This window comes from Caretta caretta, chromosome 9 (genome assembly GCF_965140235.1).
Source record: "Caretta caretta isolate rCarCar2 chromosome 9, rCarCar1.hap1, whole genome shotgun sequence".
NCBI classification, from domain to species: domain Eukaryota; kingdom Metazoa; phylum Chordata; order Testudines; family Cheloniidae; genus Caretta; species Caretta caretta.
In genome coordinates, this window is record NC_134214.1 from 63,821,756 (window position 1) to 63,841,248 (window position 19,493).

At 46.9% G+C, this 19,493-nt stretch overlaps 1 protein-coding gene across 1 annotated transcript in view; it reads left to right on the top strand.

Annotated features, from left to right (window-relative positions):
* The window catches only part of GABRA3 (gamma-aminobutyric acid type A receptor subunit alpha3), a 138,000-nt gene that overhangs the window by 105,921 nt on the left and 12,586 nt on the right, over positions 1-19,493 (top strand). The window contains exons 7-9 of the mRNA XM_048863788.2: positions 3,478-3,621; positions 5,981-6,133; positions 10,836-11,047. Coding sequence (XP_048719745.1) covers positions 3,478-3,621; positions 5,981-6,133; positions 10,836-11,047 — 509 coding nt within the window. The remainder of the gene's footprint in view (positions 1-3,477; positions 3,622-5,980; positions 6,134-10,835; positions 11,048-19,493) is intronic.

The window sequence follows — 19,493 nt, forward strand, 5'->3', positions numbered from 1 at the left end:
GCAGGGGGTTGGACTAGATGACCTCCTGAGGTCCCTTCCAACCCTGATATTCTATGATTCTATGATAGCAGAGAGATCCTGTTCCTTCTTGTTAGAGGTTTTTATCCCTCTCCTCATTTGTGCTCTTAGTGACAAATGCAGTTGACAGCAGGAATCCACTTGCATGACTCATCTTTAAGGGGGGGGATGGGCAGGGCAAAACAAACATCTTTGGTCCTCTTTAATGTTCCACAATAGTCTGTCTGGACCATAGACCTTCCCTGTTGAACAGGACTTAACACCTTCTGTTGGAGACCAGCACTTCACACTGGTTAATGTCTCTCTCCTGCCTGATGATTTACACAGTCAGAGAGGCTTACAACACAACCACTCAAATATTGCCTTACAATATGGGGATACATATGTTATAGATGAGATTAATGCATGCAGCAACTTACAAGCATTCAATAAAATCTAAACACGAAACACATTCTTATAACTCTAACACCTATTTTAACAACATTAGCACACAGGTGAGCCAAGCTGATTTCAGCCATGTATTTGTCAGTGATCCATTGAGACCTGGCATGAGCTGGCACCTGGTCTGCCAGCATCACACACACCAGAAAACTACCATGCAGTCTGGCTCAAAGTAGGACATCTATGCGGGGACGCCCAAGACTAGGGCAGCAGAGGATGCCGCAGGAGTTGTGCCACTTACGATCCTGATTTGGACTGGGCTGCCCCACATTGTGCAAACAAGACATTAAACAGACCAGAAATATCTTCAGGGCTTTAAACGGACCCAAAATATCAGTGCCACTGCTACATGACACAAGGAATGCCTTCGTCCCAGAGGACAACTGTTATAGAGTTGACAACCTCATTTGCATGCAGGATAACACGGGAGGCGTGGGGGTGGGTGTCTAGCATTGAAATAACAGAAGGGCTTTCTAGTCTAACGTTAAGGTGCATTGACTGTGGGGACCCAGGACTGGAATAAAAGGGGGTGTTACAGACCAGGATGCCAGTGCACTGGCAGAGGTGGGAGAAGGGCAGGCTTAGAAAAGTAGAGCACTGCCAGTCAGGTTGAAGATGCATTAGCCGAGCTGCACTGGAAGTGCTTACACAGCACCGTTGTGCACCAAGAAACGTCGCCCATTCATCAAAATCACCTTTTATTCCTTAATGCTTAACAGGTTTGCAAAAAGCGAAAATGCAATCATGACCTTTTCGTTTTTAATTAGACAAATCAGTGAAGTTTCAACCCACAATGTCCCACAAAGCTTCACAGGCTGGAATTTGACCCATCGTCAGTCCTGCAGAAAAATATCCTGGTCTCACTTTGGGTCTTGTAGGGGAAACCTAGGGAAAGGGGAAGAGTTAAAAATCTCTTGTCGGTGTCCTTTCCCAGCATCTGTTTAGCAGGCTTCTGCAGTAGACGTGATCACTGCAGGGAGCTGCAGTCAGGGGTAGATTAAAGCAGGAATCTTGCCATCTGGCCCTTATGGTACAGCTAATGGCCTCTGGGAAGGTCCTCGGTTCTGAACACCCATGTCAGGGAACTTGCATCACAGACTGTGCCATGGAGCTGTCTGGAGGTATGTGCCTCATTGTCTGCAACCTCCCACCCCCACCCCTACTCTACTTCCAGGAGAACTCAGGCCCTTTAGCTGTTGGGGTTTTTGAGGGGACAGGGATTTGAGATAGACTTGAGCTGCAAGTTCTTACTCTAGTGGGGGGAGAGGAGCAGGTGGCAGTGAAGCACATAGGACTCCACTTCTCTTTAACCTCCAGTGAAATAGCTAGCAGCTCTCCTGCTGAGCCAGAGGTACTTGCTGGCTTACTGGAGGGGGAAAGGAGGTGGGAGGTTAAAAGAGAGCGGAGTTACCAGCATATTGCACGTCTCATGATATTTGGTGTTATTCTTCAAGTGCCAGTTCCTGGAGTCCTGTGATTTTGCAAAAACTTCAGCTATAATTTTTTTACAATAGGACCATTTCTAGTCTACCTAATTGCAGTGAAAATCTTGAAAATGTAACTCTCTAAATACTCCCGCTCCAGAGGGCAAATGCAAAGAATCCAAAATGTATTGTTTTGTGTGTAATCTCATGATTTTTAAGACAATTTGTGGTTCTTTGGAGCCTGACTCATGATTTTTGAATGCTGCGGGCTTGTTAATAGTGAGAAAGCAAGATGTGAGTATGTATAAGTGTGAGTGGGGGTGTTTGTGCATACAAGTATAAGGGGGGAGTGCAGGTGGGTGGGGATGGTGTGAACGTGAGTATGTTTGTGAATGGGGTGGGAGGGTTGAAGGTGTGTGTGAGCACATGGGGAGGCTGGCGGAGGGAAGGGGTGCATGGAGACAGTAACCAGGTAGGTAGCTGGAGCACCGCTTTGTTCTGAGCACAGTGCTGCCTCTCTCAGTAATTTAGCCATCTCCTGCTGGCTGCCTCTTCTGCAACTTGCAGGCAGCCACTTCCAGTTTCCAGCCACTGCAGCTGACTCCTAGGGAGGATGACTGGCAAGCTGGTGGGGGAGCCTGTGATCATGCAGATGAAGAGAACAGGGGGGCAGAATGGGGGAAGGAAAACTTTCTCCAGAGCCAATTTTTCACATAAACTGGAGGGGCTTAATGGCAGCTGTCGAGAGCTGCAGGCTGGTGAGTGTGAGGCGATCTCTGCCTTTTTCTTCTCACCCTGGTAAGAAACGGCTTAACATTCAGCAGAAAGTGTACACACCCCTCCAGTGGCTGGAGCCCGGCACCCTTCAGATCCCCAGCTTATTAGACTAATTATCCCTGGCCAACGTGCTAGTGACTGTGGGTTAGAGAGGGCCCCGATGGAGCAGTGGCATGGAGGCTGAGCACTGCAGAGGACAGAGTAGAGCTCAGTTGATTGCTCAGCTGCCTGCCTGGGGAGGGAAGGTGGAGGACTGAGGAGAGGGAGGAAGCTCAGAAGCTCTTTGAGGAAAAAGTCCATGCTATTTGTATGGCATGGGCCCAATTTAATGAAGGGGGCAGATTTTCAAAAGCATGGAGGGAGTTAGGAGCAAAGGAGCTTCTGTGTGCAAAATAGCTGTGATTAGCACCCTTTGGTTTGGGAAACCCTTGCTCTGCCAGATCCAGATTCTGTTTCTGATGCAGCCCAACCGATATCTGAGGTAGATGCTAGAGCAAAGAGAAGCAGCTAACGCTCTATGTTCCAATGTGTTCAGAAATGACAAGTCACTGCCAGGTAGGCCAGAACGTTAAAGGGGAGTGTGCTGCCGCTTAAGGTGTCCTTCGACCCCTCCCTAAACTCTAAACATCCGGCGGGCAGCCCTGACTTTGGTTATATGATTAACTGTTTCTAAAGTCATCTTGGTGGTTAGACATAACTGGCCATATTAGTCGTTGTGGCTTCTCTGAAGATGCACCGGGACTGAATGTGGCCCCAAATCTTTGGTATATTTTAGGCTGGTCAGAAGCATGACCTCCTCCTTCTTCCTCCTCTGCAGATGCCTATACGAAGACGGAGGTGATCTACACCTGGACGCTGGGGAAGGATAAATCAGTGGAAGTGGCCAAAGGTGGATCTCGCCTGAATCAGTATGACCTCCTGGGCCATGTGGTCGGAACAGAGATGGTCCGATCCAGTACAGGTACTGAAGTGAGGTGGGGCTGGAAGTGGACATAAAAGCTGTGTGCACCGGCAGGTGGGGTATTTCCATGTGATTTGAATGTATATTGTTGTCATGGTTGGGTCCAATATGTCTGCAAAGTAAATGGGAGCCATGGGAGGTATCTCAATCAAAGGCCAGAACTTCTAGTGATACCTAGTGACACTTGCAGGCAGTGGATCATATCCAAGGATAGCATGACCAGCATCACAGTAGCCTTAGATCCAAGCTGGGGTGATGGGAGATGGAGCCATTCTAGCAGTCCACGCTATGCATGGGCATCACAACACTCCTTAACACCACGCTGTGTTGTTTTGGACGGAGTAGAGGGAGGTTTTGAAGGGTAAGGAGCATGGACCCCCCTAAGAACAAGCTGTTCTGATGGAAGAGGGAACTTTCCTAGGTTATGATGGATGGAATCTCCAGCTGCACAGGGTCATCTGATGTGATATTCAGCTGTTCAAGTGGACACAGCATGTCCGTGCTATGAAGGAGAGCTCCATAACACAATGCTGGTGCTCAGGTACCATGGTGCCAAGTGCCATAAAAATGCCTAGCTAGGAAAACTGGAGAACAGAATATATCCAGGTTTTTCAGGACCCTACCCCAGCATTGCAGAGCTTAACTCCCTATGCTGGGGTGTTTATAGATGGAGCATATCCATGCTATGAAGTACCACAGCATCTGCGGCAGCAGAGCCACCTTCTCATATTCTGTTGGGCGATGGAGCAAGAGAGGAAGTGTCAGGGAGGTTTTCGTAGGCACAAATGGCAGTTAGGCACCCAACTGGCAGACAGGTGTCTTTCTGCCCACTCCCATTGCAAACCAATGGGATTCAGACAGCTAACAGCCACGTGTGCCTTTGGAACTCTCCTGCTTGCCCAGCTGCTTCTCATCACCTGGGGGTGCAGCTGAATTGGCTGAAATTTCAGTCTCCCAGAAGAATGTCACGGGTGAAGAGAGGCCACCATGCCAATGTTGCTCACTCTGATTTTCACTGAATTTTCTTGGGCAAATATTACGTCAGTTGTAGAAGAGTGTCCCAAACAAATGTTTTCTGTTTAATGACCAATATTAATCATCTCTCTCTCTCCCCATCTGCCGCTCCTCCCTTTCCCCTGTGAATTCAGGTCCAGAGAGCTGCAGTTACCCCATGTGTGTCTCTTCTAACTTTCTCCTTCTGTGTGTGTGCGCCAGTAGTTCTAGGATATTTCCTCTCTGTTGCACTTGATGTTAATTGTATCCGTCTTTAACAGCTCAAATCGCCTCCCTTGAGGACATGTGGGGAGTCCAGAGAACTAAATGTCATAATATTCTATCTAGCTCTGCCTTCAAGTTGTAGTAAAAATAATAACAAAGTAATAGGCTGAAATGATATGAAATCTGCAAAAGACACCAATGCATAATGGCTTAACAGAGCTAGAGTCGAAAAAAAAAGGACACCGTATTCCAGCAGTGATGAAGCCAAACTGAAGGCTTCCACCATTACCCTGAGCACTGGGGCAAAGGGAGGGGAAGGAAAATAGAGATGGCAAATAGACATAATTCACTGGCTCACACCCCAGGCCTTGAACAACCAGCATCCTGTCCCGACCTTCCAGATGAATGATACAGGGAGGAGTTGGGTATTGACAGATCATAACATCTTTTGTCAAAACATAGAGAGTACCAGACTCCTCCTGTGACAAGGTAAAGATGATGCAGTCTGTAAAGGGTTATGGGGGCCTTCCTGTCACATGGCTGCATGGGAAGGGGGGGGAGTATAAAAGGGAGTAGAAGCTGGTTCAGAAGAGAAGCAGGTGGGAGGGAGGGAGGAAGGAAGGGAGGGGTGTGTCTTCTCCCCTCCCGGCTGAGTGAAGCAGGGAAAGCCACTGGAGATTGTTGCTCAATGGTTTTCAGTTGGTTTGCTTTCATTTTGTTAAGTCCTGAGGAAAGGGGCTCTAATGCTTGGAGCTTCATATCACTTCTCTGGCTGGTGACAGTTCTCACCAGCGTCCACCTACCCACATGCAAAGCAATCTCTGTTTGTACAAAGCAATCTCTATGTTTGTATACAAGAGTGACATAGACCCCAATTTTGTATTGCAACAAACATATACCAGTTTCATGCCATTATGGTATGATCTACTTTATCATGAGGTATCATAATATGTCAGATGGTAACTTAGACACATGCTGCAATATCAGGTGATATAGCCCTACAGGACCGGGACGTTCACACAAATCACGCCCTCGGGGGATAAAAATGCTACTGTGAGATCTGGACTCAGGTTTTATTGGTTCAGGCCTGGCAAGTAACAATTGTTCTGCTGCTTTCTGCTCTAACCTGCTGTCCCTCCAGGGGAATATGTCGTCATGACCACGCACTTTCACCTCAAGCGGAAGATTGGGTACTTTGTGATCCAGACGTACCTGCCCTGCATTATGACAGTCATCCTATCACAGGTTTCCTTCTGGCTTAACAGGGAGTCTGTTCCCGCCCGGACTGTATTCGGTGAGTTTCTGACATGCAGTATGCTGATGGGTGAGGGATTTCAGTGGAAGAGCAACCATGGCTGCTTAGGTAACCAGAGCACTGAAGGGAATGGCACCACACCTGTTTGTCTGTCTGCCAGTGTCTTCTAATCTGTCTGGTGCTCCTCCCTGTGCTACCTGGAGGTCTCATTTGTGAACCTTGTATTTCTTTTGTGGACACAACATATCTCCAAAGTATCCCTAGCCCTCTGCTTGGGGGTCAGTTTCGTGGGCAGGGCTGCTGAACCGTGCCGGGGATCGGTGAAATCTGTTCTCTCTCACCTATTGATAGGTACGTTGGATTCACATGAACTGTTGCGCTCTGCTGAAGCATGCCAGCCCCAGGAGCGTAGGCAGGCATATGCGGTATCTGTTGCCACCTTTCATTTTAACTTCTAAAGAGTAATGTTCGTGATGGCAGGTTTTATCCTTCCTCAGACCTCTTATTAATGCCTATCTGGTGGGCAAGTTGCAAGGTTGAAGTAGCCAGAATCCGAATCTCCGAAGCGCTGCTGGCCTGGATTCTAATCAGCCTAACCGCTTATGTATATGCACCACATGGGACACAAGGGGGAAAGAGGCACCTTGAGAACACGAGAGGCAAGGAGGGAGGCAACTCAGAACAGGATGAGGATGGCTGAGAGGCAAGAAGGAAGTCAGGATGAGTAAGGAGCAGGTGTCAGAGCCTTTCTTCTGTAGCAAGCCAGTCATTACCTGAAATCCGTGAGCCTAGGAGATAGCACTTGGGTTAAAATCTGCCCTCCGTGGGCAAGGTCATTGAGAAGGTTCACAATCCTAGCAGAATCTACCTTCAGCCTTGTGTTCCCTCTAGTCAGGATTGAGGCCGAGGTGCAACGTGGTGACACCATTGCTGCTGGTTTTCTCTGGGCAGTGGGCCAAGTTCAGGTGCCCTGGATAACACTGTTAGCTCTCTGACTGATCATGGATGTTGTTGACCTGTTCGCAGAACCCAGCAGAAATTAATGTAATTTGCTTGTCCAGTGGCCCCTCATGTAAACGGAACATTCTGTTGTCTCTGCTATTTAGTAGATTTTACTGTACTTGGTGGGGATTGTTTTTTACTGGAAATATGACTGATTGTGAGCTCCATGCCTTCCCCTGTGTTTCCCACAGCACCCTACATTAGTGTTCTTCAGAATAGCCCATCGTGCAGCCATTGGAATCAGTGAGAAAACCCCAAGTGATGCCAAATCAGTGCTGAGTCATAGAGCGGGGCAGCAAACTGTTTTCTCCTCCCATGAAGATTTTCAAGATGTCAAAAAGTTTTCCTGTCCCAATGGGGATGAAAACTCAGAATACTGACAATTTTCATGAATCAAAAATGTTCTAAAAAATCAATTTGGATCAGTCAGAATGTTTTGTTTCGATAATTTCAAGATGTTTTGTTTCAGTTCTGACCTTTTCCCTCTTTTAAAAATGAAAAAAAATTCAACACAAAAAACTGAAATTTTCCATTTGGTCAATATTGACACTTTTTCCCCCCAAATTTTCAAGTCAGTGCATTCATCGAAACTGACCCTGTTTCACGGAAACAGTTTGGGTTTCAAAGAATCAGTATTCTTCAGCAAAAACCTGTTTGTTGACAAATTCCTGATCAGCTCTCCTGAATAATAACAAGAATCTAGATATTGATAAGCCAGTTACACAGAACTGGCTGCGTCTGCTTTGTTCGAGGTTCTATTGACATGGTGGCTGTGGGATGTAACAGGTGTATATGGGAAAGAGGGCAATGGGTCTGCATACACAGCTTGTACTTGCTGATTACACTCCTGGTCCGACCTGTGCATGTGCTGATCCCTGGGCTGAGTCAATAGGACTGTGCCTCAAACTGATTGTAATTATTTTCATTTCTTTACACAATATCTTTTCACTTTGCTATCAGAGGCGGAAGGTCGGGCCAGAGTTACAAATATATTAACAAACTATTTTAAAATGAATTCCTCCTTCAGTTACTTGCCAAGGCCTGAGACCAGGGTCTCCTCATTCCCTCTACAACAGTTGCTGGTATCAGAGAGGGCTCCATTTAAGCATGGCAGGTGTAGGTGGTAGTCTGCTAGAGCTAGAGGGGGCTCAGTCCCCCAAAATCTATCTACCTCACCATCTCCCTGGCTGCCCTCATGCACATGCTCATCTCTGCAATCACAGTGCCGATGCATGCCATGTGATGCTGCAGGGGGCGCCTTGAGCCTTCCCCTAGTGGCGAGAGCCAACTGGCTGGAGCTGGAGCCTGGCCCGGGCCAGCACCAAAGGTCAGAAGGGAGCCGCTGCTGCCCAGGCTCGTTCTCCAATCCTGGGGCCCAGACCGTGGGACAGGATGGAGCCGGAGTGAATGCAGGGTAGGAGGGCTCACTCTCCATCCCCTGGGTCCAGCCCCATGGGACAGGAGTGGAGACATCTCTGCTGGGGTGAGTTCGAGGCAGGCCTGCTCTCCAGCATCCCACTTCCCACTCCCAGATCTCCCCGGTGCACTGGGCTGAGATAGAGCTGGGTCGAGCCCCCCGCCTCCCCAATGATATTTTAATCTTCCACCTCTGATGGCAGGTGATAGTGACCTTAGAGTGTGCAAGATGTGGGGAAGACAGAAACTATTGTCGCAATCAGTGATAGCAGAAACCCTTTCAACCAAGGTTTTGACCTTGTTCGTTTGCCTCCCACCAGGTTTCTAATAGATGAAGATTTCAATAACATTCTTGATAAAAACATCAAATAGTGAATGTCTGGCAATTAAAAGAAAAAAAAAGAAAAGTGGGTCCATTTATAAGAGTCCAAAGTAAAGAAGACTTTGAAATTTAGAAATTTCCTGCCCAGATGGGTGATATCAGAAAAGTGAAGTAGCGAAAACTGCTTAATTTCCTGGCAATGCACATGTATGGGAAGCTGGAGGCTCTGAGAATGGATAATGGGATACGGAGCCTTTCACTTTCAGGTTGCTGGTTCAGATCTCCATGTGTACTGGCCTGTGTGAAATGAATTGGTTGATCTCAGTCCAGTTGCCCAGGGACAGGTGTCCCATTACTGCCAGAACTGGCACCCATATTTGCAGTCTAAGCAGGGAGGCCAAAACTGAACAGACCATGGAGACTCATTCCTTCAGAGGTTCCTCTTTGCAGATCATGCTTGAGGCAGATTGGCAGGGAGCTGTGAGGGAGCCTTGTATTAGAGCTGGATGGGAAATGGTTTTTCCTGTCCCATAAAAAGTTTCAAGATCTAAAAATAAAAATAAAAAAAAACCATCCTGAATCAGGACAAAGTCAACATCTAGAAAATTTTTGCAAACTGAAAATGCAAAACCCTTCCGGTTCACGTTTCAATAATTTTGAAACATTTCATTTCAATTTTGCCATTTTTTAAAAACTATAAATGGCTTACATTTCAAAATGAAATCTTGTTTTGAACCAGAAAACCAGAGCTTTTCATTTCAAAAACATAAAAATGAAATCTTCTGACAATTTCAAAACAAATTTTTGAGTCAAAAAATTTGTTGGAACACAGCCTTTCTGAGGAACAGTGTCAGTTTCAATGAATCGGTGTTTTCTGATGGGAAAAAAAAAGTTTCATTGACAAATTCCCAACCATGTTTAACTTGCATGCTGCAGAAAGGAGCCCACTCTCCAGGCCTGTCACTAAACTCCACCGTACCTTACCAGATAAATACAAACTTATTTGTAATGTTGAAGTGGTATGGTATGCTAGGGATACTTCTGAGATATTCTGTGTCTACAAAAGAAATACAGGGTGCTGTATTAAACTTGAAAAAGACACAAGTTGTTACATGAATTGAAAAGCTTTGACAATGTTAACAATTTTTCATGAAGAACATCATTAGTTTAAAGGGCCATTTTGCCATGAATAATTGCAAAAATTCTTGATAGCATGGTCCAGTGGTGAATGCTCCATCCTGTAAGTCCAGATACCTAGACTCTATTCCCAGCTCTGCGAAAGACTTTTTGTGTGATCTTGGGCAAGCCACTTCCTCTCTCCATGCCTCGTTTCCCTATCTGTAAAATGGGGTTAATTGTGTTCACCCACCTTTGTAAGGTTCTTTGAGGTCAACAGATGGAAAAGATTGTATAAGTCTTAAGTGTTAGTTATTTTCTTATGGGAGGAAGTAAGGAGGGGAGCACAGAGAGATATGTAGTAAATACTCCACAAAACACAATTTTAAATGTCCTAATAGCATCTCCTTCACAAATGTCCAGTTAGATCTGCCTGGCTGGCTGCACCTTACCACTACCACTGTTTGCTATTTTATATGGTAGCAACCAGAAGCACCAGTGTACTAGACTCTGTACAAACACATGGTGAGATCAGCCCTGCCTCGTAAAGTTTGCCATCCTAAGTAGACAAGAGGTGTAAGGGAAACTGAGGCACAGAGAGGTGAAGTGACATGCCCAAGGTCACCCAGAAGGCCAGTAGCAGAGCCAGGAATGGAACTCAGGCCTCCTGAATCCCGCATCTGGCCAAACTCATTGCTGAGGTAAGTGGGCCTAAATCAATGGGGCTGGCCCTACCTGCGCTTTTGGTGCATTTGGTCCATGGGTGTGCTGGCATCTCTACCTGGAAGGACAAAGAGAGAGTGGGAAGAGATAGCTCATTGACCAGGCACACAAACATGGTTGCATGCTTTGACAGCACCGTCCTCTCCTGCTTTGTTCCCGCAGGTGTCACCACCGTTCTCACCATGACCACACTGAGCATCAGCGCCAGAAACTCCTTACCGAAAGTGGCGTACGCGACGGCCATGGATTGGTTCATAGCCGTCTGTTACGCCTTCGTGTTTTCTGCGCTGATCGAGTTTGCCACTGTCAACTACTTCACCAAGCGGAGCTGGGCCTGGGATGGCAAGAAGGTGCTGGAGGCCCAGGAGATGAAGGTGAGTCCTGTAGGCAAGGCCAGGGAGCACGGGAGGGCAAAGAAACGCCCCACGAGAGAGCTGCATTGGGACCAGGAGTGGGTAACATGCAGCCCGGCACATTCCAGTAGGCTGGATGCTATTCACTGGGGTCATCAATTCAGGTCTTGACTGGAGCGGTTCTTGGGGGTGGAAGGAGAAATGGCTGGTGTAATGTATTGTCTTTATCATTCGCTGGGAAAAAACTCCTACAACACTCATGTCTCCATCTGTCCCTCCCTCTGTGCGCGTGTGCGTGAGTGTATGTGTGTCTGTCTCTCTCTGGTTGCATCTGTGCACGTCTCTGTGTGGTTCAATTTCTCTCTTCCTTTGCTCACTACCTGCTGCATTTTGCGCCATGTTGCTGCCCTGATGCGCCAGCATAAAGCCCCAAAGCCAGGTGCTTGGTATGATGCTAGCCCCATTAAGGTAGAGAAGCTGCCAGCCTCACAGACCTTGCTCCCTCACCACCTGTCACGGTGGATGCCCCATGCTTTCCCCGCAGTGCAGAGCAAGCATATCAGAGGGAGGGTGATTTTAACAGGGGTTACCCTCAGCCATTAGCAGATGGCTACACTGGGAGGTAGAGAGCAATCTGAAGCAGCAACTGGCAGAAAATAAGTGGGTATCACCCAGGTTTTCTCTTCTGGCTTCGGATCAGCATCTCTGACAGCTTCCTTTGTACAGCCATCGCTGGCCTTCATTGGCACCCTCCTCCCTCCACGCTGATCTAATTGGGGCTGCTCAGAGGAATCACTTGTTGTGGCACGCTGCTCCCTTGTTTATATTTATTGAATCAATTTCAAAATCAGCTTGTCCTTGTTCTTGGTTCTGGAGCACTTTTTTTTTTTTTTTTTTTTTTGCATGATAATGTGCTGCTCGGAACTGTTGAGGGACCGTGTGCAAATATCTTGCATCACTGAAAGAAGATCTGGGGAGAGGGAATTCAGTAGTTCAGTCCTTTGATTTTGACTGAGCCGCAGCACTGCAAACAAGGTCAAAGAGGGGGGCAACGTGCGATTGGGGGGCAGATTAAAAAACTAGAGCCAATATCAGCCCTGCCATAGCAAGCCCAGCCCTCGTTACCTCTAAACTTGATTCCCTGCCTCTTCTGCGTCCTTGGATCTTCTTTTCACCAGTGTGATGCTACAGATTGGTCTACACTTCAAAAGAGATGGCCTAGCAGAGTGGTTCTGTAAGGCCAGTTGAGACCTGATGGAAGCAGGTGCAACGCCATTGATATCAACCTCACATGATAGGGCTGAATTTGGCCCATAGAGATTAAAGACCCAGTGAAGTCAATGGAATGACTCCAGTCGACATCAGTGGCTGTCAGATCAGGAATGGGCAGAACAGAGTAGATAAAATAAGGGTGGATGTGGCCCTTCACCCATCACTTAAACCAAACCCAGCTCAAATGATTCCAGAAGTTAAAAACAAAAAACCTTCAGTTCACTTTTTTAAAAAATGCCTTTATTCCTGAGTTGCTGTCTTTGAATCAGAGGTGCTAAAATAGCACGAAGATACCATGAGAAATGTTGTCCTTGCAGTAACGTAATGCGGATATGTGAAGTACCCAAAATCTTACAAGGGGAGCCTTTTCTGTGAGATTTGCAGCCTAAGACTCAAGAGAGTCATATAAACATCTAAGTTTGTGGGTGCTTATCTACCTAGTGTTTATCCATCCTTATGAGCTTCACCCACTTCTGGTCATGTTACAGATCAGGAAAGCTGACCAGATTCCTTCCATTTTGGATGTATTTTCTATTCTCTTTCTCACCACGTCTAACACCAACTATTAAAGGAGCACTCCAGGAAGAGTGGTGGGCTCATGGGACTTGGGAATTAGCTACATCCCCATGTTTGTTCTGCTTTTCTATGCTGCTGATATGTTTCTAGTCAGAGTGTTGTGATGATTCCGCGATGGCTCAGTTTCAGCTTTCCATGAACTGATCTTGAAACAAATGACAAGTTAGGTGGGTTGAATCTGGAAAAAAACACCCACAAAAAACAAAAACACCCCACTGGCTTAAGACTGGATGTTGGCAATGTTAGAAATATTTGTACCAGCAGTAAAGCTAACAGTGATATGCCCAAATTGAGCTCTGGTCTTTGGAAAGCTGTCCCTGAAGCCAGAGGGCTTGTTATTCACCCTTGTGAATATTACTAACGCACTTAATTTGTAGCCTTAAAAGCCCAGTTGTATAGCTCAGTGGTGCACCCACAGTGCTGTATGGTGCAGAAGCCTGGGCAGTAAAGAGGCAGCAGGTTCAATGCCTATAGGTGTTTACCAGGAGATGCCTTTGCACAATAAAAGAGACAGGCTGTGAAACGAAAGCTTTAGGGTGGAAGTCAGAGTCCTTGATGTAGCTGACAAAATCCAGGAAGCCTGACTTTGCTAGTTTGGTCTCATACAGAAGATGAATGAAGAGGACCTGGTGCAGGCAGCATGGCAGGAGGGGGGTAGGAAAGAGACCTCAAGGAAAGCTGAGGAAGTAGTGGGTGGATTGTGTCAAAGAAGATGGTAAGCAAGTGAACCCTGGAGCTGCCTCAGCCCAGTGAAGACAATGGATGCTTGCCCGGTGCCCCAGCCCATGATGAGGGGGAAGAAGAAGAAGAAGAAGAAAAAGAAGATTTAATTGTTAGCACTGGTGAAAGAGACCAGATTAACAGCCCTTGAGGCTAAAATCCTCTCTTTATCTATGGCACGGACAGCAGCAACTTCTCCCACACAACCCTTCAATTAGGGTGACTGGGTGTCTTGACTTTGTGGAGTTATCCTGCTTTTTCAGAATTCGGTAGAATCTGCTAACTTGCTGACCTCCCCCACCTAGACATCTGCCCTATCACTACAGCCACCAGAGGCCTAGAGGACCAGGCACATTGTGGTACATTCTGCTGGTGTGTTATTTCCCCTTTCTCTCAACCTTCATCTGTCCAGTAATTTACAGCCCAGCTACAGTGTATCTGTGTTGGGCCCTAGCTGGGAAATGCTGAAATACCACAAGAAATGCTGTATTATTTGCAATTCTCATCCAAGCAAAATCAGGAAGCACCACAGATCTCATGAGAAAGTTACCCAGCCCACATTCTGATATGGTTCGACTAATGCTTCTTGGAACCGAAGCTCCTATAAGCCTTTTGTGTCTCACCGTCGCTTGTTGCTTTCTATGAGGAAGGGGTGTTTGCTGCGCCCTGTTGGATCAAAGAATTTCTTGCAGTAGTTCTATTTCACAAGGTTAGAGCTGCTGCCGCAGACCTGGGGCTATAGATCAAATTGGAGAATGGTCTCTGGTGCCCACTGGAATGATTTTCTTTGAGGGCAGGGGATCAGTTTTGAAGAGCAATCTCCAGTGGTGTGCTGGATTGCAGCAATAAATCAGAGAGGAGAAAAGGCCGAGGTGCCCATGAAAGATGAATGGTTTCAGGACAATCCACCTCACCACAGGAATCCCCAGAATGGTCCCACTAAGGAGATCCCCCCGAATGGAACCTGGAGGGACTGCCTCTATGGCGAGAGAGCCTCATCGCTGGAAAGGAGATGGCTTGCCTCTAAGGGGAGTCTTGCTACTGGACTCTGATGATGCACCCTCTGAAGGGAAGTGCCACATCTGAGGGGATTCCACACCACTCATGGGTACATTTGCTGCCTTAGAGAGGATTCTGACCACACTGTAATCCCAAGGGACCAACTGCAGTGGGATTGTCACCACTGGAATCTATGCAGGCCACCTTTATGGTGATCTTTTCAACTGGCATCCAGAGAGATCACTTCTAACGGGTCTTTGTCACCGGACTCTGGAGAGGCCGCCAAACTTGTGAGAATGAAAATTGCCAATGATTGTCCCACCCAGAAACAATGTCCCTCCTCTGGGCCTGCCTACCTGCTACTTCCCTGTAGTGACATCATTGTCTGTACAAGCATCACCGCTTACTTCTGTCTCCTTGCCTGCTCTGCACTCACCTGAACGTCTGGGAGCAAAACAGCTCCCAGTTGGAGTAGCTGTAACCGGACATCTGGAAACACAGCAGTGTAAAGTCCCCATGTCAGGCGGTGAGAGGATATCGCTCCTTTCTCGTCTGGTCCTCAGGCCATGGTTCTAATCACTTGTGAGCTTGAGCTCAGGCAGCTTCTTCTCCTTCTTGTCTTCTCTGGGTGAATGTCACCAAAGAACATTCCCCAAAAATAAGCAAAACTCTTTCACTCGTCTCTGATCTTGGTTCCCTTCCTTGTCTTTGTGAGACCAACGGTATGGACAGTGTGTGAGTGAGTGAGTGAACAACATGGGATTTGTGTGCCTCATCTGCTCACCAGTGAACATCACATAAAGCAAGTCTGCAAACTCAGATATTGAAACCAGTTTATATGGGAATGGCTTCTTCTTTCCCCTTTGTTACTGTACATGGTGCATTTGTTTTGTTCTCACCCTCACCAGAGGAGATGGACTGGTACCAAATCCCCAATCGGATCACTGCCAAACCTTGGGAAAGTTATGCTCCAGATCCAAACTTAATGGCTCGGGCCCACCTCTACTAGGTGCTTTCCCTCATCCCCCATGAGAGCAAACAAGAGCTTGCTGAGTTCTCTCACCCTTACCTACTTGCTGTCCACAGGCCCAAGTCTCCATTATCTTGTACCTTGTGAGTCATTGTTGCCCATTGGCTCCTTTTAGCCCTAAAATTGGCTTCACTTCAAAGGCCCATTGATATAGCCCACTTGCTGTTCCTTGGCCATGCCTCCTCCCTCTCCCTTCTCCATCTGGATGGTTAGCTGCATCCTTCTCTCAGCCCTGCTGCTTTTGGGCCTTGATCCCGCAAAGGTTTTGTGCTCCATCCAGCACAAACAAAAGGAGAGGCTACACATGGGCACGAGTGAGGTTAAGTCTTCTGCCTTGAGCAAAAGCAAGCTGGAGGCCCCTGGCTTATCTGCTCCCCTGCAGGTATGCAGGGTGAAGAAAGAGTGGGATGGATGATGATGAAGAATAAGCATGTCAGAGGCCACATTGGGCATAAATATGATCCTCATCGTACTAATGAGGTGCTTAGCTACACGCTGCCCTCTTTGGCCTCATTATTGCTAATAGGCAGGAGTCCCTTGGTGGCCATGCATCATTCTCATTAATGCAAGGTTGCATTTCTCTGTTCTCCCTGTTCTGTTCAGCGCTTGCTACCTGGTCCCCTGTCTGTGCTACATGCGGTACCCACATTGTGTGGGATCCAGTCTCCAGTGTGTGCGAGCCCTATCATTTCAAACACACCAGCCACTGTTCCAGAAATCACTTTCCCTTCTGCTCCACTCCTCATGCCAACTCTGTAGCCCCTCCTCCAACCCTCTTCCCACTGCATAGCTGAAGCAGTAGAGTCCACTGTGCCCTTCCAAACCTAAGACTGAAAATTTCCTGAACTGAAAATGTTTCAGGGCGCAATCAAACCGCATTCTATGACACACAAATACCCTATCTATAACTAATGGCAGAGGACAGATCCTTTGCATTTCTTTAACACAGCCCAAGATCGTGCTTTACAAATGGCACGTGCTTTACAAATGGCAATGAACTAATCCTCCCAGCCCCCTATGAGGTAGGTAGGTATCACTATCCAACTGGGAAACTGGAACACAGAGAAGGTAAGTGAAAGTCAATGGCGGAGTGGGGGATGGAACCCACCTCTCCTGGGTTGTGGCTTTAGTCTCTCAAAGGAGAAGGCTCAGCTATATATAGACAGAATCAGATTCAGCAAAAATCTCATTGCCAACCAGTGTGTGTGTGTGTACGGCGGGGGGAGGAGGGAAGCTTGTCTCAGGAACATGATGTGATAAGAGGTCTATAATGCATAAGAAATGTATGTCTTGTCACGCTAGCTTTCCCTGCATTTCCTCCATTAGGAATGCAGTGTGTAAAGTCAGCTTTGTGATAAATGATGGAGGGTGACCACACATTCTCTCCCAATGGTGAGACCTGTACTGGTTTTAAAGGAGCTGGGTTGTTTTTCTGCTCTTTTTGATTTTCCAATTTTCCTTTCTGTTTCGCTAGCAAAGGGAATCCCACACAAATAAACACGCCGGGAGGTCAGAGGACTGGTTTGTATCTGATTGTAATAAACATGTTTTTCCTTGTTGAAATCTTTGGTGAGTCATCAACTATATAAAACACAACCCAGGGAACCTAAGGACAGACCATGTGTGCCAATCGCTCAAGTGTCTGATTTCTTGAGCTTCTGAGCCTCTGTTACCAGGGTACCCTCGGAAACTCTTTAGAATGCGTGCGCTGCCTTACCGTCTAGGCATCATCACACACCACACTCCCAAGCAGTTGAAAGTCAAAGGCTATTAGGCTTTAAGCATTCCTGCACTTCCTGCCTTCCTTAGGGCTGAAGGGCCTGACCCAAAGCCCATTGAAACCAATGGGAAGGCACTCACTTCAGTGAGTGAGTTCACGAGATACAATGTCTTTGTTATAGCAAGTACCAGTAGTAAAAGCTGCTAAGAAGTTTTTCACATGCTTACACCAGGCTGGCAAGGTCACCTCTTGGAGGGAAACACTGTCCAGGCTGAGAAATGTCACGTCAGTTGCAGTCTCTCATTCATCTCCAGTTAGTAACGTAGCTGATTAACAATAAAATAAACCGCAGTGCACCTTCAGTAGAATTCTGCAAGCAGTAATTGATCATTCTTTCAATCCATTATTATGTATTAATAATCTTACCACACCCTGAAGCGAGGGTAAGAAATAATCATAGTATATGTAGTGTTTAAATGGTAAAACATTTTCAAACCTTTATGTATCTCTTGATGGCTAGCAACATGCTCACACAACTCACCTTCTTTGAGGATATACAATTAATTGTGGCTCCTCTGATCCAATTAATTTGATCATTAATCAGTTGCTCAGTTAACCACTGAAGACAATAGCAATCCTTACCACCTTCTCAATAAAATACTACAATCGTGGCCTGATCATTAGTCTAATCAGTCTTTGCACTTTGCCACTTGCAGTTTTATTTGTGCAATTGCAGGAGTTATTACTGGACCTGCCATCACTTAATGTGTTGATTGGATATGGGTTTCAAGAATGATCAGCTGCTGCCTGTAGCATCCCACTGAACATGCATTGTGGACTGTCAAATTTTCCTGATGTAACTGACATGGGGTGAAATTCACCTGTGATGTGCTTCAGCAGCACTGTGAGGCTGCAGAAAGAGTAGACAGGTGGGGGAGTCTCTATGCCCAAGGTACTGCAAGAGGGTGCCTGCAACTAAGTTTGCATGCAGAGGAATTTGCATGCAGAGGATGGGATATGGACCATGCCCTACCACCCTGTCTAGGTGTTGCACAAGAGCAGCTGCCGCCACTGCAGTCTACAGGTTGAAGAGCGGCTAGAGAGGGACTGTGTTGCTGTTGTGGGATGGCCTGTCCCAGCCTCTGCTAAGTGACCTTCACAAAACCCAGCCACTGGAGCTTTATTTCACCCTACATAATTACTGGCACATTTTAGCATGGAAGATTGCAAGAACACTGCTGAATCTTCCCTCAGCAGGAGAGGGAGACGCATGGTCAATGGCCATAGCCAGGTACGTATGGGAGTGAAGGGGCTTGATTGGCTGGACCGTGCAGCCTTTGGAGCACAAGCAATTGGGGAAAAAAACCTTTGCAGATATAACCACTGAGTCAGGTTCGCCCTGATGCTTGGGGTCTTAATATTTGTTGTTGACATGTATTCTGAAGGTGGCAGTATGTTCCTGGACATATTCATGCATCCTGATGGTTTCACACTCTTTAGCAAAGGTTAATACTTGTCTTGAACATTCATAGCAGAAAGTGCAGTGGGTTTGTTGAGGCTCCTTCAGTTTAAAAACTTGCAGTCATCCAGCCTATGAGCAGGAACAATGCCATGTGACTTAGCTTACAAATCATGGACAATGGATGGTGAGCAGTCAAAGGAAGTAGAAGAAACATCCAGGCGATAAGCCGGATTGGCTCAGTGAACAATTTGTGAACTGAAAAAGGAACTAAGTTTGTACTAGTGCTATTCACAATGAACAGGTGGGCCAGCTCTGCTGATAGGCACTTCAAAGGCCAGGTGCTTGGAAAAGGTGGGTGATGCAATGTGATGTTCAAAGCTCTGATGGCATCACATTATTCAGTCAGCACTCTGGTGATTATGTCTACATTTGACAGGAATGTACAGTGAGAGGGCCAGCTGTGTCCCTGGTGGAATTCTAGTGAAGTCAGTGGAGGACACGGGTGATGAATTGGGCTCCCATCGCCTGATAGCTCCCCTTGTTACCTAAAGATAGTGATTGATACGAATTCACCAGGCTGGAGGCTGGAGCTGAATAGAATCCTACAGGCGTCCCACTGGGCACAAAGGCTGGCTTCGCACTGGGCAGGCTGTTTACTCAGCACTGGTGCAGCATAGGGATTGCAATG